Raw genomic sequence first — 25,795 nt, 5'->3', positions numbered from 1 at the left:
TCAGTGTTTTCATAATGGATTACAAATGTGGATACATTCATCCTATAGTGTCTGACTGGCTAGGAAAAAAAACCAACCTACCACCCCACACTCATTGTGGATTTGATGCTAAGCCTTCACATCCCTCATCTAACACTGAGAGCCCTCACCATTCATCTCTCACCCTTCACAGATGGCACGATGAAATAAAGAGCAAATACATCACCCACGTTCCTTCCCACAGACGTCAAACAGGCCTCAGTTTCTGAGCTGTGTCTGTGTACGCCTGATAATACTGGACCCAGACAATGAATAACACCAATTCTCTCTCAATACACACACACACACTCACTCTCTCTCCTCCTCCGCAACTTGAGAATAGAGAAACCCAGTTGCTAGGAGACCTGATCTGCAGTGCAACTCGGAGCAAGCCCGAGACATGTGCGGCTGTAAACAGGAGCCTGGAGAACCTCGCAAAAGCAGACAGCACTGGAGTGGAGCACAGCCACAGTCTTCTTCCATTCTCATCATTTACATCGACTGACTTCCACTAATAGTATAAGATTATCAGGTATAAACCATGCTGAGGCCCAAAGAAACCGAGGTGAAAATATGATTTATATGATTATGTGCTACATGGAGTATCTAAAAAAATAAATAAATAAACCCCACAACAAACAAGGCAACTTGCCATATCTTTTATTTTAATTTAGATCAATCTCCAGCTGTAGTTAATATATAGTCAACAATTTATAAAAGACACTAAGCTTGAAACATTTTCAAGAGTAAAAAAAAAAAAAGAAAAAAAAAAAAAAGAAAGAAAGAAAGTTGCAAATATTGCACACCCAATTAGGGCTCCAGACAGAAAGCACAGTATGATATTCAGTCATAAATAACAAACCGTACATGTATATTTACACTCTGAAACACACAGATCAACCTAAATAGTGATGCCTCTCATTACATGTAAGTGCTGAAATATATTAATATCTGTCATTTACAATAAGAAATAATGCATTTCACCGTAAGAGACAAAAGCTGGCCTTTTAACTCCTTAACCCTGATCTTCATCTGTGTACACAAAGACTGTCACATGCAGCATTATTGGTATTTTCATGATCTCAACTCATTTTGGTCATTTGGTATCTGGCATCACGCAAACCTGGAGCTTTATGGTAATCATTGGATAATTTGATGAGTTCATGATTAATAGGAGTGAACAAAATGCATGCTGGAAATGCACAACAATGACAGCAATACATATGATACTGTATGGAATTTTATGATTATAGTTCAACAGCATATGGAACTGGTGGCTACATCCAGGGGCGTTAGCTGGACTGTTAATCATCCGGGGCTCAGCCCAGATTCTTCTCCATCAAAAAAAACAAACAAACGTTTAAAACCGTTCTTATGAATAAGACTGTTTCTAGTCTGGAGACTGTTTTTTTCTTGCATTTTTTCCAGCTCAGCTAGTAGTCTAAGTTTTGTTTGATGGAAGCTGTGGTAACTTAGCTGTCAATGTATGACATGATCAGAAAAAGTTGGATTTATAATAAAACTTGCCTCGGGTGTTGTCACTGTTTGTAGGACAACCAGACAGATAAAACTTTAATATAAAACTTGTCTAACTATGCTAGTTTGGTGTCTCTAGCCAAGGGGAAGCACAGCTAAGCCATAATCATTGTATGGCTTTAGCTGCTACAGTGCTTTCCTTATGCTCTGCTCATCTCATGTTCACGTAAACTGGAACTCATATAGACATTTACACACCTTGTTTTCCTGCTCAGCATCAGAGGATGTTACTGTTTCAGTTTCACTAAATAAATAAATAAATAATATTGGTGTTTATCAATTTTTCCTCACACTGACTGTGTGAGCTAGCGTTTGGCAGAATTGAGACTGTCAGCCAATAAGACACGAGTATTTCCACGTATTTTCCTGTAAACCCTGTCTGATTGGTCTCGCCTCCGTTCAGTGAAGATATAAATTTACAACACCGCCATCTTCTTTTACTGACGTTCAGTTCCGTAGTGACAAACCGCTCCAAGAGGAGAATTATTCGGGGCTAAAGAAAAAATCTTCGAGGGCTACAGCCCTGAATGCGCAGGCCAGGTTACGCCCCTGGCTACATCTATCCCAGCTCCACCCATACCAGATGTATATAAGGAGTGCTGAGTGAGTGCTTAGACAACTCAAAATACTTGTTGCCCGAGAGCTGCATCACACAACTAAGATACACATTTATGTCATGTTTGTGATATGCCTTTGTGCTGCTTATTGGAAGTACGAGTAATATAACTGGCCTAGAAAATATTACTTATCTGCCACATCCATGTATTTAGATTTTACTTCACTAAACCGTTTAGCACACACTACATATGGATAGATGAATGAATGAAAGAAAATGGTTCCATCATTTTTGGAAATTTTGTGTTTGTGCCACGCTGCAGCTGGTGATGTTGGTCACCGCAAATGCCTGGCAAAGACAGGGCCTCTCATGTCACTACAGCCTATCGACTGTTCGTGTAACTGATTATAGGTGGACGGGTTCTTTGGTTGACGTGGAGACACCAACAAGGTGTCACTGCTAACTGGCTTTAATCTCTGGAGTTAAATCTGTAAAAATGCTTGCTAGGAGGAGGCAGTATTCCAGTATTTTACCTCAGTTTCTGCACGTCCTGTGAGAAAGCTCTGAAAACCTCGTCCTCGTGCCCAGCAGTAATTCCTAAATATATCATCACACAGCAAAAGCAGGAATAGCACAGGCGGCTAATGGCTAATGCTGAATGCAGGTTATTAGGTCCGAATAAAACGCGGTGTATCCAGTTATATACACACTGGTTAACATTCTGTTTTGTATGTAAGGGCAAAGGAGAGCTACTCAGAATGGATCAGATGTTAGTGTCTTATAAACGGTGAGACAGGGCAGTCTCATTAGAAAGCTCTGCCTGCCAATATGACTGGTTTTACCCCTCATATGGGCCTCTTTCATTGGTTGCCTCCATCAGAGGCCCATTCAGAGACCCGTCGTATTGGCCCAAGCTGGCAGTGGCCAAACTCAGCTGGACTTGGGATAATCACCTTAGCACTTTTCTAAATAGACTCTTTAACTCTGTGCCCCCACGGCCCTGCCAAGTTTGGAACCCAGATGCACATGAACACACTGGGTTGTCTTGGGCTAATATGGTTGGGACATGCAAGTAACTAGTTTGGTGTATATATCTAGGCGAGTGTACATGTCTACACACCATTTATTGGATGTGTTCACATATTCACATGTTCATTCATTCAGCTGGGATGCACGCACACACACACATACACACACACACACACACACACACACACTGTTCCTCCTCTGTACCTTGTTCAGAACCCCTGACTGTACACCTGCAACCCTGGAACTAGGAGTGTTTGTGTGTGTGTGGGAGAAATGTTAAATAGAATACGAGAGAAGGCGACATGAAACCAGCGTCACTTGTTTACCCACACAGCCAGCATCTGAACTGGTTCATCCATTCTCCATCACAGCTCCCTCACACCTCAGTCCCAGCCATTGTCCTTTATCATGTGGGCCAGCTCGATGATAAACTTACCCTCCTTGTACTTCTGACTGCTCTCAAAGGCATGCTCCTAAAGAGAGGTGGACACACAGAGAGAACGAAAGAGAGAGAGAGAGTGCAGAATAAGGAATGGAGTATCAAAATGTGTCAGTTTCTTTATTTTTTCTGTTTTTTCCCCCTCTTTCTCAGAGACATACAAAGTATAAAACTAGCTAGCCCACTGGGCATGTGTAAGCTCTAATGAGCTATTCAGACCTATGTTTTGGTTGCCCGGAAATTAACTAGGCTAAGAAGTGGTAGCTAAGATACACAATATGGCCAAAAGTTTGTGGACACCTGACCGTCACTCCCATATATGAGCCTTCCCCATACAAAGTTGGAAGCAACACGATTGTATAGCATGTCTCTGTATGCTGCATCATTACGATTACCCTTCACTGACACTAAGAGGCCCAAACCTGTTCCAGCATGACAATGCCCCTGTGCACAAAGCCAGCTCCATGAAGACAAGTGGCTTTGTTGTCATTTAAACCATATACAGGTGGTGCAGTACACAGTGAAACGAAACAACATTCCTCCAGGACCATGGTGCTTCACACAACACACTAACCACATGAGACGACACAGAACTAAATAAGATCTACACATTCTACATAAAGTGTACATACAAACGTGTCCAAGCAACACAAGACAGTACTGTACCTACTAAAACAGGACAATAGGCACAGTAAGTGACAGTGTAGCTCTGACCAGTACACAGTTCTAGTACGGAAGTATCCGATATAACAGGTAGTGCGAAGAGACAAATAAATAAATAAATAAATAAATAAAATGCTGTGAATATAAACATAACATACCATGACATAGTATTCAGCAGATTCACTTATACCATATGTAGACATAGCAGCTATTGAGGTAGCAGCCAGGTAAAGAGTATAGTGGTGACAATAAATTGAATATAATATTTTTATAAGTACATTAGCAGCAGAAATACAGGTTATCAGTACAGAAATGTGCAAAAATTGCAAGGGGAATGGGATGGTGTTCAGTTCAGTGTGTGTGTGTGCCAGTCTAGTATCTGAGTATTGAGGATTGAGTACTGAGGAGTCTGATGGCTTGTGGGAAGAAGCTGTTACACTGTCTGGCCGCGAGTGCTCGAATGCTTCGGTACCGTTTTGCAGACAGCAGGAGGGTGAAGAGTTTGTCTGATGGTTGTGTGGGGTCATCCACAATGCTTGTGGCTATGATGGAGGGAAGAGAGACCCCAATGATCTTCTCAGCTGTCCTCACTATACGCTGCAGGGTCTTGCGATCCAATACGGAGCAATTTCCAAACTGGGCAGTGATGCCGCTGCTCAGGATGCTCTCAATAGTTCCTCTGTAGAACAATGTGAGGATGAGGGGTGGGAGATGGGCTTTTTTCAGACGTCACAGAAAGTAGAGACGCAGCTGGGTTGTTCTTGGTTATGGAGCTGGTCTTGAGGGACCGAGTGAGGTTCTCCACCTTGTGAACACCAAGGAATTTGGTGCTCTTGACGATCTCCACGGAGGAGCCGTCAGCTGGAGATGTTCAGCGGAGAGTGGTCGCTCCGTGCTCTCCTGAAGTCAACAACCATCTCTTTTGTTTTGTACGCGTTCAGAGACAGGTTGTTGGCTCTGCACCAGTCCGTTAGCTGCTGCACCTTCTCTCTGTATGCTGACTCGTCGTTCTTGCTGATGAGACCCACCACGGTCGTGTCATGGGCGAAGGCAATGTTTTTCCAAGATTCCAAGATCCATCCATGCATGCTAATTAATCCACGTAGTAAATACTGCCAGCCAGATTGCTCCTTGGCCAATGTGTGTAGCTCAGCAGTTGTGATGTCAAGGTACGTCACAGCACCATGAAGCACATGAAGTCAAGAAACTCATACCAAAAAAAACAAACAAACTTGGTTTTGTAAAAGTCAATAAAGAGTAAGATTTTTCTCTTTTTCTAGTTGTTTAATCAATTTGATCAAATGTGTAGCTGCCAGGCAAGTACGACATCCTGGACATGTAATCCGATTTGTCCAACCGCTGACTCTAATCCAGACTTCACCTCTTATACAGTTTTACAGAAAGAAAAATGTCCCAAGAATAAGGGTTTCTCTACAGCCTACCGACCAGGTCACCTTGGACGCATTAATTGATGCGTTAATCTGAATGGCCTTATCAAAAAATCAAGGTAAACGCCTGCTTATGGATAACTTCCCTCACGTAGCTACTGACATATACTTTCAACTCAAATCACTAACTCTGAATACGTTCCTTTTTCTAGGGTAGTGGATGGCTCTGATCGACCTGTCCATTTGACAATAACGCATCAAAACAACCTTATTAATTTATGGTCCATTCCTTAATCACGCAGTCATCTTTGGGTGCAAATGTGAGGTGTATTCGTATCTACAAGTCAGCTAATAACTTGTACAACTTAAATAACTTTTCTTCTAAATGAATAAATGTAAATGTAAATGTGTGTACAAGTCAGCTAATAACTTGTATGACAAGCCTGAACAGAAATCCAGAACCAGCAATGCATGTAAAAATATCGACAAGTGGTGCAGCTGCTGAGCAAAAATGGACACCATGTGACAAGCGAAGAATGCAAGCCCCTTAGGGATTGACTTTAAGAGTAGACTTGCAATCTTTGCATAGTGTAACAGTAGGTTGCTATTTATTTTGGGATCCTAAATCAGCTGATGTGTGTCCGTGACCATAGCAAATCCAAATACGCTCCTGTGCTTATAAGAGACTTATGAACATACCAGAAAACAAATACAGGAATCAGTCAAATGTTTGTGAACACAAATAAGCGTGTTGCCTTGAGAGCGTGTAAATATTAAATGCTTTAGTGGTGTAAATATGTCTGTACATGTTCTTACACTCACATATTTCCAACCCAGTGTAGTTTTGCAGTTCTCACAGTAGATGTCTGCTACTGCGTGTAGGCCGGTGAGGAGCACTCGCTCTTCTGCTGGACCACAACCTACATTCACCCTGTTGAGAGACAGACAGATAGATACGCTGAAAAAAAAAAAGCAATATGTATGAGCATATGACATTGGATAAACCTTTTGATCATGTATATTATCTACTACAGGTGCCTTTCTCCAGTTCTGGAGGGCTAGATTCCAGTACAGTTTGGTAAGTACCTTGCTTTAACACATCTGATTCAAGTCACTAGTTAATGACCAGGTTTTGTGGTGTGTTAGAGCAGGAAAATGTCCAAACTGTGTTGGAATTTGTTTGGAGGTAAGCATCCTTGCTACATACTTACACAGAGTTGAAAAGATAGGCTCTGCCTTGACTTCCTTGAAAGGACTAAAAGAAAAGCAATAAAACAGCTTATAAGCATCTCTTACAACAGATTTGTCTATTAAAAGCATATTTTGTCTCTGTGCAATGTGAAACAGTGACAACAAGCTGTGCAGCATCTGCTAGTCTGACCTCAACCTCTTCTGCTCTGATCATGTTTTCTCTTGCCTGCTACCACAGTTAGATATGTATTCAGTCTAACATTTACATAATGACAAACAGTCTCTCAAACTGACTAAAAAAGTGAATAACTGAATGAAAAAAAAAAAGTTTGGCGAGAAACTCCATACAGAAATCATGATCACCTTAGAGATGAGCTCGTCGTGGTTGGCGAGGTGTGCACGGCAGTGGATGCAGCTGTAAGTGCGGTGACAGGTGGGAAGGTAGGCCTGGAAGGTTTTGGAGCGCGTCATGGTGAGCATAGGCGGGCTTGGTGCACGTTGCACGAAGGGGCTGCCGGCCCAAGACGGCTCGCACGGGAAACAACGCAACACACACGTGAGGGCCGTGGTGGTGCGTGGGGTGGGACACACACCTGTGGAGAACAGCAGGCGGCCTTTACATGTGTCTTGTTTAACACACAGCACTGTTCTTGCAGAGCGTGCACACACACGAGAGAGAGAGAGAGCAAAAAACTTAACTAGATGCATGTTGTGGATAGCAAGAGGCATAGAAAACAGTTACAGAGAGAGGTACACACAAGAGAGAGCGCAAAAAACTAAACTAGATGCATGTTAGGTACACAGAAAAAAATTAGATACATTGAGAAGGAGAGTGAAACGGAGAAATACAGTGGGAAGGAGAAACACAGATATTTAAAGAGTGAGACAGGCAGCTAGGGCTGGTGAGAATACTGAGATAAGCAGCCAAGATCTGTCAAGAGATGACAATAAAAACTGACTGGTCACTTTAATGGGAACACCTTTATACCAGCTCATGCACTTACCCAATCAGTCAATCATATGGCAACAGCACAATGTAAAAGACCATGCAGATACAGGTCAAGAGCTTCAGGTAATGTTCTCATCAAATATCAGAATCAGATTGTGTGATGGTTGTTGGACATACACAGTGGTAGCTCAGTGGTTATGATGTTGGCCTATTGACCAGAAGGTTGTAAGTTCAAATCCCAGCACTAGCAAGCTGCCACTGCTAGGCCCTTGAGCAAAGGGAACTGCTCAGTTGTATAAATGAGATAAATCTAAGTCGCTCTGGATAAGGGCATCTGCCCACATTAAATGTAAACGTGTCAACAGCATGAATCCATAGATCCATAACCTATCTTGTGCCAACAGTTGGGGATTGGGAATGTTTTCCTTGCACACATTGGGGCCCCTTAATACCACTCAAGCATCATTTAAATGGCTCAAAATAGCTTATCGGACTATTGCTGCTGACCTCATTCATCCATTTATGGTCACAATTTACCCATCTAATAAGGGCTACTTCCAGCATACTTCAATTGGCAGATCCGAATCCAATAGGGCAACTTTGTGACATTAACACGGACCAGAATATCAAAGAAACACTTTCAACAGCTTGTGGAATCCATGCCAGAAAAAAACTGAAGTTGTTCTGTAGCAAAGGAGGTCCTGTCCATTATTAATATAGTGTTCTCAGTGAAATGGCCACTGAGTATATAGTTATAAGACTGTAGGAATATGTTTTGAGAGGCAGATCCACAGTAGCCACATTGAGCTGTGGGTAACAATTATGTCAGCCTGTGGAAATGGAGAGATTTTTCTGGTCAGTTGGTGGAAACACACAGCAATGATAAAAGCATCTATGCAGTGAATAAATGTAAATATATGTAACGGTAAATGTAAATGCTGAGATCTCTGCAGCAGGAGAGGACACTGGCTCTAGGAATCAATGCTTCTGTGGGCTCTGAGTGGAAGAGCAACTTTTGTGTTCCCTCTATTGTTACCCAGGAAAGGCGTGGGCATAAAGAGTCCACTGAGAGCTTGCATACACACACTTGCACACAGACAGTAGTCTCCCACATGCAGTCGCACAAACTGATGCATTCACACACAAACGTACTGGCATGAACGACCTGCTGTGTACCCAGTATGCCCTGAGAAGAACACTATAAGGGTATTTCAGGACGCAGCCAATCCAGAGCCCTACCTATACTTGTGTTTCTTTACAGTTTAGCATTGAAATATTAGCTGCCCAATAGTATGCTCTCAGGCAACACACAGAAAAATAAGTGTTTTTGTTGGTATAATAAGAACACCGTGATTACTGAGAAAATGCAGTACCACACTGTACGTACAGAAAAAAAAATAGCAACCTTTTTAGTAGCAATTAATTTGGAAAATTCATAATCTTTTCATAATGTTTTAGGAAACTTAAGTACTGTCCCCAGAGGTCCTCTGCCAACAAAAACATCCGCTAGTGCAGAATCATGAAATGAGATTAAAAGGAAAATGTGGTGTGGTTAATGAGGATGGGCAGATTTTATTAAATCCTCTCCAATCAATTTAATCAAATTCACTCTGAACTAAAATGAGAGGAAAATGTAATAATCTATTGCTAAAATCGGAAACCGACTCTGACCTGGGTTGAAATGATCACAGCGGTATGGAACGAAGGCCTGCCATGATTTTACTTTTGGATGATTTGATTCTTGGATTCAGTATTTCATGTCTTCTGATACAGAGTGACTTTAAGATTCTCTTCCAAAACATTCAGTGTGTGCTTCCACAACACTACTAATGGACACATATTTGCTAGTGGAGAACATCAGTGTCATACCACATCAAAAGAAACAATCCCTGATCTGTTTGTGGGCTTCATACGCTCAGTGACTTCTAACAATCCTGATTCCACAGTGACGTCTGGATATGACTAAAAGCCATCACTGAACAATCCTGTCTGCCTGTGTTTTCTCAGTTCCTGCTCCAACACATGATCCTGTTTTCCAGCACCAATCCTTAGTTACAAATGTGTGAAAGTGTAGTGACTCAGGGCTGCAAGAGGCAAAGCACAGACACACGAGACCAAAGTAAGGGAAAACTTGGTGCTTATTTATTGGCGTGAGGTGGTTTGGGAAGGGAGTGGGGAGTGAAATGCCAAATCGTGGAGATCTGCACTTCACAGGGCATGTCAGTGTGATTTCCATGTTGGGCTCTTGCTCGGTGTACTACCTGGAACAAGAAGTCCTGCAATGAAAGGAACCATCGCGTTACCCTTGCATTGGTGTCCTTTGCCTTGGCCATCCACTGCAGAGGAGTGTGGTCGGTGACTAGGGTGAAGTGTCGGCCTGCCAGATAGTAACGCAGCTCCTCGATGGCCCACTTAATTGCAAGGGTTTCTCTTTCCACTGCAGCATACTTCCTCTCGGCTAGGGACAGCTTCCTGCTGATGTACATTACCGGGTGCTCTTCTCCTCCAAAGGTCTGTGAGAGGACGGCACCCAGGCCTTCCTCCGAAGCGTCTGTGTGCACTATAAAGGGGCGGTTGAAATTGGGGTTCCTCAGCACTGGGGCGCTAGTGAGTGCTCGTTTCTGGGCCTGGTACGCCTCCTATGTCTCAGCTGTCCACCACACTCGGTCTGGCTGTCCCTTCTTTGTTATGTCTGAGAGGGGACTACAGAAGAGAAGATACAGTAATATTATACTATACCCAAGAAAGAACTAACCCTGTTTCTTTGTTGTGGGTTGCAGGTAGCCTTTAACTACGTCTCTCTTTTTTTCCTGAGGTTTAAGCAGGTCACGGCCGATACAATACCACAGGTACTCTGCCTCACTCAGCCCCAGATGGCACGTTTTTGGGTTGGCCATCATCCCTGCCTTCCAGAACTCTCTTAGTACCTTCCTGAGATGGAATAGATCGTCCGACCAGGTGGTGGAGTGAATTACCACGTTGTCCAGGAACGTGGCTGCGTATTGGCAGATGATATCCATCAGCCTTTCGAATGTTCCATGAAGGCTGATGTTACTGAAGATATTGCACAGTCTCCAGTTTCCGTCAGACTTTGGTACAACCACGATGGGGCTGGACCAGGGCCTAGAGAATTCTTCAATGATCCCATCCCGTAACATTCATCCCACTTCTTCCACACAGTAGGGCCGCTGCCTTACCACCATTCCCGGAGGTGTTTTGTTCTCGTGGTGGTCCAGATGAGTCATCCTGTGGGTGGAGGAGAAAATGTCAGTGAACTGGTCCACCAGCTCCATCAGCTGCTGGCATTGCGTGGGGCTGAAGTCTTCTCCTCAATGGACCAGGGTATGCTCATTGGGATCTGTGTACATGGCAGCGAAAGCAGACGCCACTGGAGCTAATTCAACCCATTTTTTTAAAGAGATTAAAGTGACATAATTGGGTGCCTGCATGCTTACCAGGCTGTCGCAGGCGTTAGTTCATGGGACCCACCCTCTCGAGGACTGTGTATAGGCCTTGCCAGCGAGCCAGGAACTTGCATGAGGCGGTGGGTAGCAGGAGAAGTAACTGGTTGCCGGGCTGGAACTCCCGTGGCTGTGCTGGCCGGCTGTATGTCTTCTGCTGTTCCCTCTGTGCAGTCTCCATTTTGCTGTCGGCCAATCGGTGTCACTCTGTCGATCCAAGCTTGCATGTCCTGGATGACCTCAATGTGTGAGCAGAACGGGGAGGGCTGTTCCTCCCACACCTCCTGGGACACAACCAACATTCCCAGAGGACGCTGTCCGAAGAGAAGTTAGAAGGGAGCAAAACCTGTGGATGCTTGTCGGCACTCTCAGACGGCGAAGAGGACATAGGGCAGTTCCATCCATCTGTGTGTGGTAGACAGACGTCCTCAGGTGTCTACCCTGCAATAGACAGCTCAATCATTAGTTTTCATGTGAATGGCATAACTTGGTCTGTTAGGATGTCTTTGAGGATCCCCACCCAGTTGAACAGGAGCATAAGCTCTTTTGTAATGTAGCAGGCGGTGGCTTTCCATAGTGGTACCAACCTAGGGGTATCTGGTGGCATAGTCCATGATAACCATAATGTATTCATGACCCCAGGGGGATTTTGGGAGGGGCCCTATGAGGTCCATGTCAATTCGCTCGAAAGGGATGCCAATGATGCGGAGTGGAATGAGAGGGCGGGTGAGGGCTTCTGTGGGCGAGTGCACTGGCACTGTCGGCAAAAAGCCCAGATTTCTGTGTCCATTCTGGGTCAGAGGAACCGGTCTTTTAACTTTTCCATGGTGTTCCTGGCCCCCCAAGTACCCGCAGACTGGCTGAGTGTGGGCCGGGTTTTTGACCTGGGGACCACCATAAGGTCGACAAGTTGACCCCGGTATTTGGTATTTGTGATAAAGCAGCCCATTTCGCACCAGGAAATATGACGTTGGGAGCCTTTGATCTGGGTTTTGCATGACAACTTCTACCTGTTGCACCTGGGGCCAGCAACGCCTAAGTCGGTCGCCCTCTTTCTGTTCGCGCCCAAAGTTCCCCTCTCGTGTTGCCTGTTGAAACTTAAAAGAAACAGGGTTATTAGGTGTGTATATATCTCACCTTCTGTACTGGCGTTCCCTCCTTCCTGGGCTATGTAGGCCTGCCGGACCCGCGTTGCTGTAGGCGTTGGCTTCTTCTTCCGGTGAACCCTGGTGGCTGTGGGGAACCCTAGCTAATCCCTCCTGAGAAGTAGTGGGACTGGCAGCTCCGGGATCAGGCCCACAAGGAGGGGCCATGTACCAATGTGGCTTTGGATCTGTATTTCTGCAGCAGGGACCAGATGCACATCACCATGCAAACATGTTACTGCGATTGTTCCTCTTCTTTTAGCCACTCTGGTCATGACTGTGGGCTAAGGTCACCGTGCTCCCCGAATCCAGTAGAGCCGTGAAAGGTCGACCGTCCTCTTCCACTTGTAGGGTGGGTGTTCTGGGAGGGTCTGTCTTGTGGAGGGTACATCCTGCCAACCAAGATTTGCTGACCGTTTGTGGAGGCGCTAGGTCCAGCTTGGTGTGCATGGGCTCGTCCCGGGGAAATGCAGTTTGCATTTTCTCTCTCTCCCCTGATTGGTTCCTCTCAGGGTGGCATGGTGGGAAAGCTTGGGGCCGGGCTAAGTTGCCTGTTCGTTGCCTTTCCCTGCTGAATTCTAGGATGTCCAGTGCACAATCAAGGGCCTCTAGCATCACTCTGGGGTTGCTGGGGGTCTTCATGCCTATAGCATTCCGCTCCTCGGGCGGCAGAGCACTCAGCAACCTGTCCATGGCCACCCTTTTAGCCACTTCTATCGCGGCGCGTTGCTCTGGCTGTAGCCATCATTTTGTGGTGCGCAGTAGAGTGTCCGCCGCTTGGGTGGGGGACAGACCACAACAAACTCGCTTTTTAGGGTGTTATAGTCTTCGGCCTCAGTGAGTGAGAGGACGTAGTAGGCTTTTTGTGCTTCCCAAGAGAGAAGAGGAGTGAAGATCCATTCAGCTTCTGCCCATACTTCCCACTGGGCAACTCGCACAAAGGCTAGGAGATAGGCTTCGACGACATCTCTGGAGTTCAAATTCAAATTCAGCAGCAGACACTGATTGATTAGTGCTTATTTATTGGCGTAAGATGGTTTGGGAAGGGAGTGGGGATTGAAATGCCAAATTGTGGAGCTCTACATGGTCTCATTCCGGGGTATGTAAAGTGAGGCTGATTAGAGGCGTGACGTGACCCAGGAAGCGGTCTCTTCAGCTCGGAGGCAGTGACCCGGTGAGAGTCAGCCAGGGAGAGGTGATGTCCTCGTAATCTTTGTTGTCTGCTGAAAACAAAGAAACAGGTATCAGCATTACCATACGAGGAGAATGTGCTCACCTGGCCGTCTCTGAGGCCCCCTTTTATACTCTTCCAGCCATGTGTGATTCTGCTGCCCCGCCTTATAGCCACATGCTGCCATGCTGTCCAAAACACCGGGGGTGCTGAAGGGGAGTTGTCCTGTCACCACCATTTCAGCGACCGTGTGAGGAGCGATAATCCGTTAAAGTGCGTGGGCTGTAGCTCCGCCATCACAGAAAGGAAAAATCAGTAGCTCTGTGCTGAAATGGTTTGGGTCCACTTGTCTACTTAGAGGGAAGTGTTACTGCAAATGAATAAAACATTTCCTGATGAGAGTGCTCTCTTCTTCCAGAATGACTTCACCCCATCTACAGGGCACAAGGGCTTGCTGAATGTTTTGATGAGTATGAAAATGATGTAAATGATATGCTCACAGTAACCAGACCTCAATTAGCTGTCGACCTTATGGGTATGGATATGGGTTTTTCAATGGCTGATGATGATGATGCAGATATTAACAAAGTAGTAACCAATAGCTGATATGATGATGACGATCATAACAGAACAATATAATAACAATAGATTAAGATAGCATCCATCTATCCATCCATTTCCATACTGCTTGTCCTATACAGGGTCACAGGAAACCTGGAGCCTATACTAGGAGACTTGGGGCACAAGGCTGAGAAACACCCTGGATGGGGGCCAACCCATCGCAGGGCACATTCACACGCACACCCATTCACACACTATGGACAATTTGGCAATGCCAGTCAGCCTACAAGGAAATCAGAGTACATTTACATTTATGGTGTTTGGCAGATGCCCTTATCCAGAGCAACTTACATTTCTCTCATTTTTATACAACTGAGCAGTTGATGGTTAAGGGCCTTGCTCAATGGCCCAACAGTGGCAGCTTGGTGGTGCTGGGATTTGAACTCATGACCTTTCGATCAGTAGACCAACGTCTTAACAATCTATATGATGATAACTTAATCTGGCTTTAAAATAAATACCACTTGATTTAACATTGTGGGGGGCATGGTGACTTAGTGGTTAGCACGTTTGCCTCCGAGGTTGGGGGTTCTCCTCTGTGGTTGGGGGTTCTCCCAGTTTCCTCTGGGTACTCCGGTTTCCTCCCCAAGTCCAAAGACATGCGCTGTAGACTGACTGGCATCTCTAAATTGTTCATTTTGTGTGAATGGGTGTGTGGCATGTGAATGTGAGTGCAGTTGTGCCCTGTCCAGGATGTCCCACACCTTGTGCACTCTAACCCTAACCCAATGAGAGGCTCCAGGCGATGATTTGATGTGCATTGTAATGTAGTAAAAAATTCAATCTATTTAAGTGCCTTAAGTGTCCAAACACTTTTTTGGGCCACTGTACATAAGCATTAGTAACAATAGTAAGTTTATTTTTGTTACCATTATGCATGATCACCTTTTATCTAAGTGGTAGTTTTGTGGTTCGAGTGAATTATAAACTAAACATGGTCATAAATGATAAATGATAAACACGTTTTATAAAAATTTATTTTTAAATTACTTTGCATTTTGACAATCTCAGCATTAACTCCATATACATTTTTACTAAATCAGTTTTTATCAATATATAATTAATTTTTGATTCTTTCAACTCTCATACAGCAGAGACAATTGGCCTTTATTCTTAGCATCAATGTTTAGCACAACAGCATCTCAGAACAACAACAGCCCATCACAAACCCCAACCCCACCCCTGCCACACACACAAACACACACACACACACACACACACACACACACACACACACACACACACACACTCTCCAGTCATGCTCACAAAACAATCTATAAAAACGTACAAATCAAAGTATAAAATCTAAGCCACTTCAATTTTATTCACAGTCCTGCCTCTCTTCCATGAGTTACACCTCAGTAAGCGGCTGATGCAGTGGTGATGGGTGGTGCAGTCTGCACTGTGTACGCTCCTGCCGAGCACAACAACCTTCCTTATGTAACCGGAGCAGCACTGTCCGTAGAAATAACAACAGCAAGGAGGGCAGAGTATGCTTGTCCTCATGTTCCACCCATCACTGCAGAGGAAGCGAGACAAGCCTTAAAGCCTTGAAAAGCAATTCTCACAACCATTACACTCGGTCATAGCGACAAGAGGACACAAGTGCAATATATTTGCATTGGGGTAAAAGTGTCATCTCCATTATGGATGTTAATATGAAACATACAGATTTCCTCTTTCTGCCGGTCTGAATGTGCTTTATTAATGACAGGCCATAAAACTAAGGTCACATGAAGTTCAGTGTTGTGTCTGCTCCATACTGAATAAACAGGGGTGTAAACTCTCCCACTGCTTCAATTCAGGCTAAAGAAAACAATATAGCAACTAGGAAGTTCATCCCTTCAGATATGAGACCATATTCAGATTTGGAGAACACAGGATACAAAAAAAACAAAAAACACTTCTAAGGCTACAGAGAGCAATGTGAGTTAACGGCACATCTCCCTAACAGCAGAATGAGAGATAAACACCTCCGGGCTTCAGACTCCTCCAATAAAGTCACACTGTCTAATGAAACTCTCTCGCTAAGCTTGCACCGAGCGAGAGTTTCATTAGACAGTCCCTTCAGGATTTTGCGATTGCTGAAATTAATGCAAAATGAAGGAAACTCTGCAATATTCGGAGGAGCATGCAATTTTTAAAATTACCACAGGAAAAAAAACTCTACAAGGTGCATCAGCAGCAAAATCAAGCAGCAATCACGAAAAACTCATCCTGCATGCACTGATTAGACATGTTTTATTTCATTACATTCTTATGCACAGCTTTTGTTTCGGTATATACTGCTAACAGAATGGATCACACAAACATTACACAAACACGGTCATTAATTATTTTACTTTTATAATACAGGACGTATTAATCGGCTGAAAATTTACCCCTAAAGCACTTATTCGGGTAATGCTTATTTTTGCTGTACTGAAATGCATCACAATGAGACACCACTGTCTCGTATCAACTTTGAATTCTGTGCGTCGTTACACCCCTAATAAAGATGCTGAAAGTGACACAGCTGAAGAATTAGTTTTATGTCTTCTTTTATAGAGAACAGCAACATTCACTTTTCCTATATTTTCATGTTTATCTATTCTGGCCATTTCTGAACCTGTGTGTCTGTGTGTGGAGGAGGCTGAGAGACACTTTTGCCTCTTTTTGGATTTGGGTTGTAGGTCAGCCGGCAGTGTGTTTTAGGCTTGGGACAATTGACAACAGTATTGCCGATAGATTCCAACTATCGCAATGTCTATTAAGGTGGACGATTCAAATGTCGGAAAACATAGTACCTTCATCCCCACCCAGTCAGATATCATCTGACAAATAGCTCCTGTGCATGGTCACACTTCGTTAAACAGTGGCTGTCCATCATGAGTCAATTAACTAGGCTAGCTGCCAGCTAACCTTAATTCCATCCCGTCCAATGACGGACTGATAATGATATGCTTTTCTTTCATATCAGTTTGTGTAGGGTTGAAACGCATGTTAAAATGATAAGGTACCACTATATATATTTATTTTCATTGCAAGATTATCCTAACAGAAACTGGGAACATTTGCAAATAAATATAATCAATTTACCCTGTGTTTACTTTCTTTACTGACACAGACGAAAATGAAAAGACTGCATCAATTCAAGCTCAGCTTTGGGAAGGGAAACAACAGGGGACACGATGAGACGGACAGAAAAAGAAAAAGAGAAGATGATGGAGATGAGAGAGGAAGAGCAGGTACTACCCACTGTGCCCGGGATACAATTAGCATTATGTTACTGTGCTGTTTAACACAAACACACACTGACCTGATCTCATTTAAACAATATAGGCCTAATTACCACAGAGATACCTGTTCTTTGGTAATTACAGTGAAGCCTTTAGGTTCAATTCAATTTCATAAGTATAGTACTATTATATAGATATCACTTTGTATAAAACACATTTTTCCTACGTTTATATACTGCTTAAGACACATTTTTATCATTCAAATCCAAAATGATGCAAACTCAAACACAAAGATAAAATAAAGGTGTTTTTATTTTTTACTACACTTCGGCAGGAGACACAAGTGAGGAGTCCCAAAGAACGGGACAAGCAGCAAATACAGACGGAGAGAGAGAAGAAAGACTAGAAGAGGACGGAGAGAGAAATGAACAGAAATATTGTAATGCTGAAGGCAGAGAGACAAGAAGAGATGAGAAACAGGGAGTGGGATATGGAGAGCAGACAGATCCAGAAAAAGAGGCTGAGAAGAAAGAGCACAGAAGACATAAAGGAAAAGACTCAGAGAGACCACAGAAGCAGAGCAATACTGGAGTAGACCAGGCTGAGAGGAGAGGTGATAGAGCTGAGGCCAGTCACATTTCTACAGGAATTTGATCCAGCCCACTGACATGGTTTTAAAGCTATTATTATCCAACGTCTTAAAGTGCACATATGTCGATCGGGGAAATCAATATTTTTCGCCCCCCAACCCTGCTAGCAAACTTACTTTTTGGACCTCGATATTTTTTAAACCCTGCATACAGCCATGATGTTAACTGCTTTGTATAAAAGCTCAGGTCAGGTTTTCCTCGTGTCTAATCTCTTCTATTGAAGCATGTGTTCAGTAGGGCTGCAACTAATGATTATTTTCATAATCGATTAGTTGACTGATTTTTTTTTTTTGATTAATCGATTAATCGGATGGGGCAGGGCAAACTTTCAGTACCTTTTTTTTGTTGTATATTTAAAATAAAATCCACAAACTGAGTGTTACAAATATAAACATCAGACAAAACTTTACACAACTGTTTGTCCAAAACAGAAAATAACTCAATACACACACACACACACCAGAATATATATTATTCATTTAGGACTGTAGTTTAATTCATTGCTTTTTCTGCATCCATAAAAAAAATAAAAAATAATACAATTTTTTAATCTTTATAAAGTATACAAAATTTTATGGTACTTATGCATAATTTTTTTATGGACAAAAATCACTGAATTAAACTACAGTCCTAAATTAATAATAAAAACTCACTTTCACTGCACCTTGTGGTTTCTGTTACTCGCTGCCTTTAGTCGTATTATTTTACTTGTGTTTACTTTTGATCATAATGTTTTAATTAGACATTACAGATCTTACTCACGCTCCCACACGCTACACTGCGCGTGATCAGCAACGCGGCCTCGTTACTAACACATCACTTCCGTTATAATAAACGACAGAATTTACACTGCAAGCGCGCAAATACAACATATAATGATAATAAACTTAAATTAAACTAAACCTTTAAAGCATCTCACACCAGTTTCCCCTGCGCCTTACACACAGTGGAGTATTTTGGATATAAACATGTTTGTGCTCTCGCAGCACTGTTTGATCTCCGCGGTGTTTAATTTAAAATGCTCCCTGCCTTAGAGGACGGTCTTCCTCAGTCACGTGACGATTTCACCTCCGAATGATGGTGACTGAGCTCATGTTGGGAATAAAAGGCAACGCTGACAGAAAGTAAACTGAAGAAAGCCATTGTCTGTGACTCGGGTGTCTGCTCATGCTAGCGTGCGTATGACATCATGCGCTGTCAACTAGGAAGCGGCTTATACTTCCAGTTAGTAAAAAAAAAACCCGCTAGTGATATATTTGAGATGATATTAACTTTCTAAAATCCACACACTAGACACTAGTGCATAGTGTAAGTGTACAGTACTTCATTTGGGACACAACTTTAGTATTTATTCTCCGAAGCATGTTTTTGTAACAGAAGTAACGTAATGAGTAAATCTCCCCCGTACCGCGCGCAGACCAACTAGTCGATAATGAGATTCGTTGACAGCGATTTTCATAATCGTTTATTATTATAATCGATTAATATTATTTTATCGATTAGTTGTTGCAGCTCTAGTGTTCAACCGACTGATGGATTTGATCTAAAATGGATTTGATCTAAAATGGATTTGATCTAAACTGGATCAGGAGATTTTGCACAAACTTGTGGTGTCCATGCAAGCTAGAGTGCTCACTGTCATTAAGGCGAAAAGGGGACGCACCAAATAATAAGAAACTCTGAAATTCATGTCAATATTTCAAAGATTCTCAAGCATCTTCACTAGTGCGCTCAGACCTTTGGACCCCACTGTATATCACTGTACACCAACCTTTTTTATATTACACTATCTGTACAGTATCTATGATTTATAAGAAGGAATGCAGAGGAAGAATTTCATTGTACAGTGTAACTGGCTGTTTTACTGTACATACGACAAACTCTTGAATCTTCATGTAAAAATATCATTACAACTGACCATGTAACATAATGTATGCTAAGGCTAGCATGCAGATGCCTGACGCTAAGAAACCAAGGTCGAGGTAGAGATTCCTTTCAACACACTTAGCACTTCTTGAATCTACAGTATACAGTTATAGAAGAGAAATGATTTACAATCAAGTGTCACCTTTCCTTGCCACTGCTGCTTCTGGCTTGCTCTTTAGGGATAAATTTAAACTTATATCCAGATTTCTGTAAAGCTGCCATTGTTAAAAGCATTATATAAATAAAATCAAACTGAATTGAACTAAACAGTATTAAACAGTAATAAAAAATAGAACTATCACAACTTGGAAGGGACAATTCACCCCCACGCCACCAGAGGGCAACCTCCTTGGGATTCTAGCGCTCTTCTTCAGTTGGAAAGAACTTCCCACCTGTAGAGTACATAAAGCACGTGCAAAATAGGCTAGGTGTGAACCCTTGCAGAATACCTAGTGATTTGTGAGAGTCCTGAGCCTTTGTTATTCCTGATCGCTATTTCGTGTATGTCCCTTGCTACACATCTTGGCTTTCCTGATTCATTGATTTGTCCTCTGGCTCTGGTAATCCTGTATCTGTTCTGTACTCTGACTCTGGACTGTCCTGTTGACCATGTTGATTGATTGCCCTCTGGATCTAGATGTTAAGTGCATTTTGTGTATGACCTTGGATGGTTTATTGTTAATGCTCTTTGGATTGTGAACTTTGTCTTTAAAGCACACCTATTATGGTTTTGAAACGTGCCTAATTTTGTTTCAAAGGTCTCATACAATAGATTTACATGCATCCAAGGTAAAAAAAAACAAAACAAAAAATGCTCTAATGTGCTCATAATTTAAACTGCAGCATTACCTTTCCCCCATTGTCACAATCGACTCGTTAAATGATTCGTTCTAAAGGATTCATTCTAAACTCCTCCTTTCAGAGACCATACTCTGCTCTGATTGGTCAGACGTCCCAGTCTGGTGTGATTGGTCTACCACTGTCAGCGTGTTTCAAACAGGAAACGCCCACTACCATAACGAGTTTCAGCTCTGTCTGTTCACGAGCAGCCAATGAAGATCAGAGGCGGAGCTTTTTGTTACAAACCTACGTAGGTTAGTACAGGAAGTAAAGTCTTGAATCACTATCGACTCGTTTCAGCTGTTTAGAATCAGTTCCTTCTTTTGGGAGTCATTAACTCTGTTTGTCACGCACTTTGATTTTTGAAACTTTGCAGACTTTTTACACTCAAAAACAGCTCTATAACACACTACAAACCATAATAGGTGCACTTTAATATACTTCTTGCAAATGGATCCTAACTACCTGTACATTACAAAAACGTCTTCAGCAACCTTTTTAAAGTCCTGCATAAAGTCCCTCGTCAAATAAAATCACATCGTCTGAGCTTTCTCATCTGAAATGTAACACCTTGTGTGCCAACTCTTTGTGGACCCTCTGCATTCAACTCAAATGAATGGGGACAATCTGGACAGTTGCACCCACCGAGAGGGCGGTGGCTTTGACAAGCCGATCTCACGATGAAGCAGAATCTGCCAGACACATACCAAAAAAACTCAAAAGTGGGCTATGTGCAAAATCAATAAGTGGATTATTGTTTCAACATACTGCTTAATATGCTAATATGCACTTTTCAATCTCACAGATCTGGGATTATCAAACTTTTTTCAAACATTAGGCTCATTATTTAAAAGTGCCCTATAATATTCTGGTTATTGTCAGTCATATGGGGGAACACTATTTATATGTACTACCTTGTATACCAGCAGTTGTCAGTCCTCTGGAACTACTATTTTGTATTATTTAGAGGTCGATACAATACAATTTAGTATCATTTAGAGGTCGATCATATGGTGGCATACTATTTATTTATTTATTTATTTGTTCTTTTCCCAGATTTTCTCTTAGCCAATTCCCATCCACCAGATAGTGCTCCACCATCACATGACAGCTACCAATCAGCCATCATATGCTTCCTCCGAGACACGTGAAGGCAGCCGACCAAACAGCTGCTCACAGGGCAGCGCAACACACTCAGAGGTTACAGCTATCCACCTGCCTTATGAATGCTTCTGTCCCTGTGATTGACAGGGGAGAGAGAGAAAGGGAGAGAATGTATGCCATTGCATGGCCCATTTCGCTCTCTTGGACTCCTGGTCATAGATGGCTGTGGCATCATCAAGATTTGAGCTTGTGATCTCTGAACCACACGGCGAACGCTTTTCTGTTGCAGCACACTTGGTGTACATTTATTTACACATACATTTATATCATTTCGCAGACGCCTTTATCCAGAGTGACTTACATTCATCTCATTTTATAGGGCCTTGCTTAAGGGCCCAGCAGAGGCAGCTTGGCAGTGTTAAGATTTGAACTCATGACCTTTTGATCAGAAGTCCAACAACTTCTATTCATTACGTTTATACATAGCAGTCAATGCTACGGAAGGCAAAGGCGACAATTCTGACATAATACTTAGTATGGTAGTGTGTTCTTTCAGACGTCCTTTGCATAGTATGTGGATGTTCTGACCGTATGTCTGGAATTACTAAGACATTCTATTTATTTATTTACTTTTAAAAATCACTGTACCATTAAATCGATTTAAAAATACAAAATAAATTACTTAGATTTTCTTATTACATATTATTAGTGATTTACAATTAATTATTTACATATGACTGCAAAGCTTGAATTTCGTCGGCCATTACTCAAGCGTGGCAAAGCTAATGGCAAAACTCTCAGAGCTCATCCTTAATTATTCAGGTAAGATAGAAGAGATCATACTGCACCTAACTAACTAGATAGAAAAAGAAAAGGAAGGCCCAAATACACAACAAAACAAAAGGATAAGTACGTCAGGGTCTGCAGTTTGAGAAAAAGATGTCTTGAAGGTCCCCAGTTGGCTGCTCCCTTAAATAGTACAAGCCAAATACCAGTGTCATCTGCAACACTGAAAAGACGTCTCGGTGATGCTGGCCTTGCAAGCAGAGTTTAAAAATGGAAGCCATACTTAATACTGGCAAATGAAAAGAAGAGGTTAAAATGGGCATTGGATGGTGTATGACTGGGAAAAAAGGTAGTATAGATGGATGAGTGAAAGTTTTAGAAGCTGAACATACTGAAGGAGAACACACGTGAGATGTAAAGCAAATGAAAAGATGCTGGAGGAATGCTTGATATCTTCTGTCAAGCACCAAAGAGCAATTGTAATGGTACGGGGCTGCACTGCACTGTTGGGAAGAATGGAGAGCAAGGAACAATGAACCGGAAAGTTTACGACTTTATTTTACTACATCATGTCGTGTATACCTGCCACGATAACTACTTCTGTTGGACGATATATTGTCCCAGAAATAATTGCGATAAATTATATTATTGTCATTTTAAGTCCAATAATGCAAGTACACCCGTACAAAGCTATGCAAAAAGTATTTGGTGAGGAATCAGGAAACCAGATTACAGTCTTTAATAACGCACTGGCCAGTACAACCTTCATATCACAACCCTACTGAGCTTCGCTGTAAGGTCAGGAGAAAAGAAAGCCAGTCGCATCTCTGAGAAGAGTTACAAAAGGTGTGGGTTGAAATTGTCCCTGAAGATCGTTAAAAACTGACAACTAGACGGCCAAACGCCTGCAAAACTGTAACTCCTGAAAAGGAAGGACTCTATATTAAATATAGCATTAAATAAATATAATAAAGTTATGACACTGTCAGTGTATTCACTATATACTCTAACGCTACCTTGGTTAAAAAGAAAAGACACAAATTCTTTGAAAACTGTATGAAATTAATTCATGATTCCGAACTTTTCCATGCTAGTGTACATCCTATGACTTTGGATGATGCCCCGATTTCAAATGAGTTCAGTATGAAATACACTACACAGAAATAAATATGAATATGAACAGACAGGAATGAAAGGATTACAGGCAGAAGGGGTTCTCAAACTTTTATGTATCTTGAACTGTGAAATGAATCCAACTGCAGAAATATTCCTCACGGTATTGATGTGTGTGATTCTGTAATATTTTGGCTGTTTATTAGCACCATAGTACTTCTGGAACTTTCCACCGACAGAAAACATTAGGTTCAAGTGGACACTATTAATAGGTCTCCTTGTTTTTGAGTTATTGAGGTTTGAGTTTAAGAGATTCAATTCAAGTGGATGTGCAAATGAGTCAATACAAGAACTCTAACAATTTTTGAATAGGGTTGAAAACCACTGGATGGCAGAAACCTCCACTCAAACATATTATACACATACAGTACTGCACGCACCCAGCTCTATATACACACACTACAGTCTCTCTCTCTCTCTCTCTCTGTGTCTCTCTCTTTCTGTGTTTTTCTCTCTGTCTCTGTGTGTTTTTCTCTGTGCATCTCTCTCTCTGTCTCTCTTTCTCTGTCTGATTTTCTTTCTGTTTTTCTCTCTCTCTCTGTATCTCTTTCTCTGTCTTTCTGTCTCTCTCTCTCTGTGCATCTCTCTCTCTCTCTTTCTCTCTCTCTCTCTCTTTCTCTCTCTCTCCCCGTGTGTTTTTATCTCTCTTTCTCTGTGTGGGTCTCTCTGTGTGTGTGTGTGTGTTTCTCTCTCCGTGTCTCTCTTTCTCTCTGTGTGATTCTCTCTCTTTCTCCGTGTGTTTTTATAAATCATTAGTGCAGATACAGCACTGGGATGAACACTGATTCTATGGACTGTGCCGTTAACGGGAGGAAACTGAAATGACGCAGTGGAATAACAAGCTGTTCGGCTTTCTCCTCACTTTGAATGATGTACAGTTTGGATGAAACACGTTATTCGCAGTGAAACCCTCATTAAAAGGTGTCCCACTGCGAAATGATTCATCCAAACCCCTGACACCTGCATGTATTCAGGTAGCTACAGAACCACGAACTGAACAACAACCTGCAAGTCTGCAAATACGTGGCTAACGCTGACTGACTCCTAAAACATCTCAGCAGAAAGTTTCACACTCGGAAATGCAGATAAAGGACGCGAATATTTACCTTTGAAAAGTAGAGATGACCCCTAAAAGGCACCGTCAGCTTTGCTGTAAAGGAAAGCCAGCTTATGTTTTGGAGAAGCCGTGTGTGTATATATATATATGTGTGTGTGTGTGTGTGTGTTTGTATATATATATATATATATATATATATATATATGTGTGTGTGTGTGTGTGTGTGTGTGTGTGTGTGTGTGTGCCCTCTGCAGTGTTTCCTCTCTGTTGGTGCGGACGTGTTTTGGGGTGTTTCATGTAATTGAACAGAAATCATCCTGCGCGTCACCTAGACAGACTGACATCTGTATCCACCAATCAGAGACAGGGCCAGCCTAGCAACGCCGCGGTGATTGGTCAAAGGGAGGCAAAAACAAAAACTAAAGCTCATCAGTGGTCTGTCTCATGCGGCAGGGGTTTATTCGTTATCTAGCCTTCGTTTAGCTGAGTTTGATCCGTTCACTATCGCCATGGCAACTTACGCACGCCTTACTTGTCTCCAGCTGGGTTCTTGACTAATGTAAAAGATACAAGACCTTTTCACGCGCATCCTCGTTAACAACTTTCGCTGTCCAGTTCGGCTTTTGGCTTACGGTGCGTTCCTGCGCGTGCATGGGCAAAGTGTGACGCGAGTATAGCGTCAAATCACGGTCATAAATAACGCGCGAGCACGTGACGAACCACCCGCGCGCGCGCGCGCTCGCGGAGAAAACACTTCGACCAAACCAACTGTAACAAAACTCGCGCGCGAGGATCGCGACTATTTATTTTTCCATGGCAGGCCAAACGGGTCATAGTACACCGATAAATTTAGCTTTTATTAAAGGGTATTGCA

The 25,795-nt window shown here is 42.6% G+C and overlaps 1 protein-coding gene across 3 annotated transcripts; it reads right to left on the bottom strand.

Moving 5' to 3' along the window:
* Window positions 1–663: 663 nt before the first annotated feature.
* ypel2b (yippee-like 2b) lies at window positions 664–25,795 on the bottom strand. 3 transcript variants are annotated; one of them, XM_017491080.3, is made up of 5 exons: window positions 24,971–25,795; window positions 7,184–7,413; window positions 6,841–6,884; window positions 6,452–6,587; window positions 664–3,612 (listed from the first exon to the last, which is right to left on the bottom strand). In XM_017491080.3, the coding sequence occupies exons 2-5, from the start codon at window positions 7,298–7,300 to the stop codon at window positions 3,523–3,525; spliced, it is 387 nt and encodes a 128-aa protein (XP_017346569.1). In that variant the 5' UTR covers window positions 7,301–7,413; window positions 24,971–25,795; the 3' UTR covers window positions 664–3,522. The 3 variants fall into 3 exon arrangements, with proteins under 3 accessions (XP_017346569.1, XP_017346571.1, XP_053543387.1); XM_017491082.3 differs by having other exon boundaries at window positions 6,452–6,560; window positions 24,971–25,732; XM_053687412.1 differs by lacking the exon at window positions 24,971–25,795 and adding an exon at window positions 12,368–12,473 and having other exon boundaries at window positions 6,452–6,560.

This window comes from Ictalurus punctatus, chromosome 17 (assembly GCF_001660625.3).
Source record: "Ictalurus punctatus breed USDA103 chromosome 17, Coco_2.0, whole genome shotgun sequence".
In the NCBI taxonomy this organism is placed as follows: Eukaryota; Metazoa; Chordata; class Actinopteri; order Siluriformes; family Ictaluridae; genus Ictalurus; species Ictalurus punctatus.
Note: the sequence above shows the minus strand (reverse complement) of the source record. Positions and strands in the feature narration are given on the sequence as shown.

Bases quoted from the DNA above. Each gene is read 5' to 3' on its own strand.
- ypel2b (XM_017491080.3), bottom strand. From the start codon at position 7,300: ATGCTCACCATGACGCGCTCCAAAACCTTCCAGGCCTACCTTCCCACC. The intron at 6,885-7,183 runs GTGATCATGATT...CTTTTCTTTTAG, and splicing joins ACGACGAGCTCATCTCTAAG to TCCTTTCAAGGAAGTCAAGG. The intron at 3,613-6,451 runs GTGAGTGTAAGA...ACCTCTCTTTAG, and splicing joins CTACACTGGGTTGGAAATAT to GAGCATGCCTTTGAGAGCAG.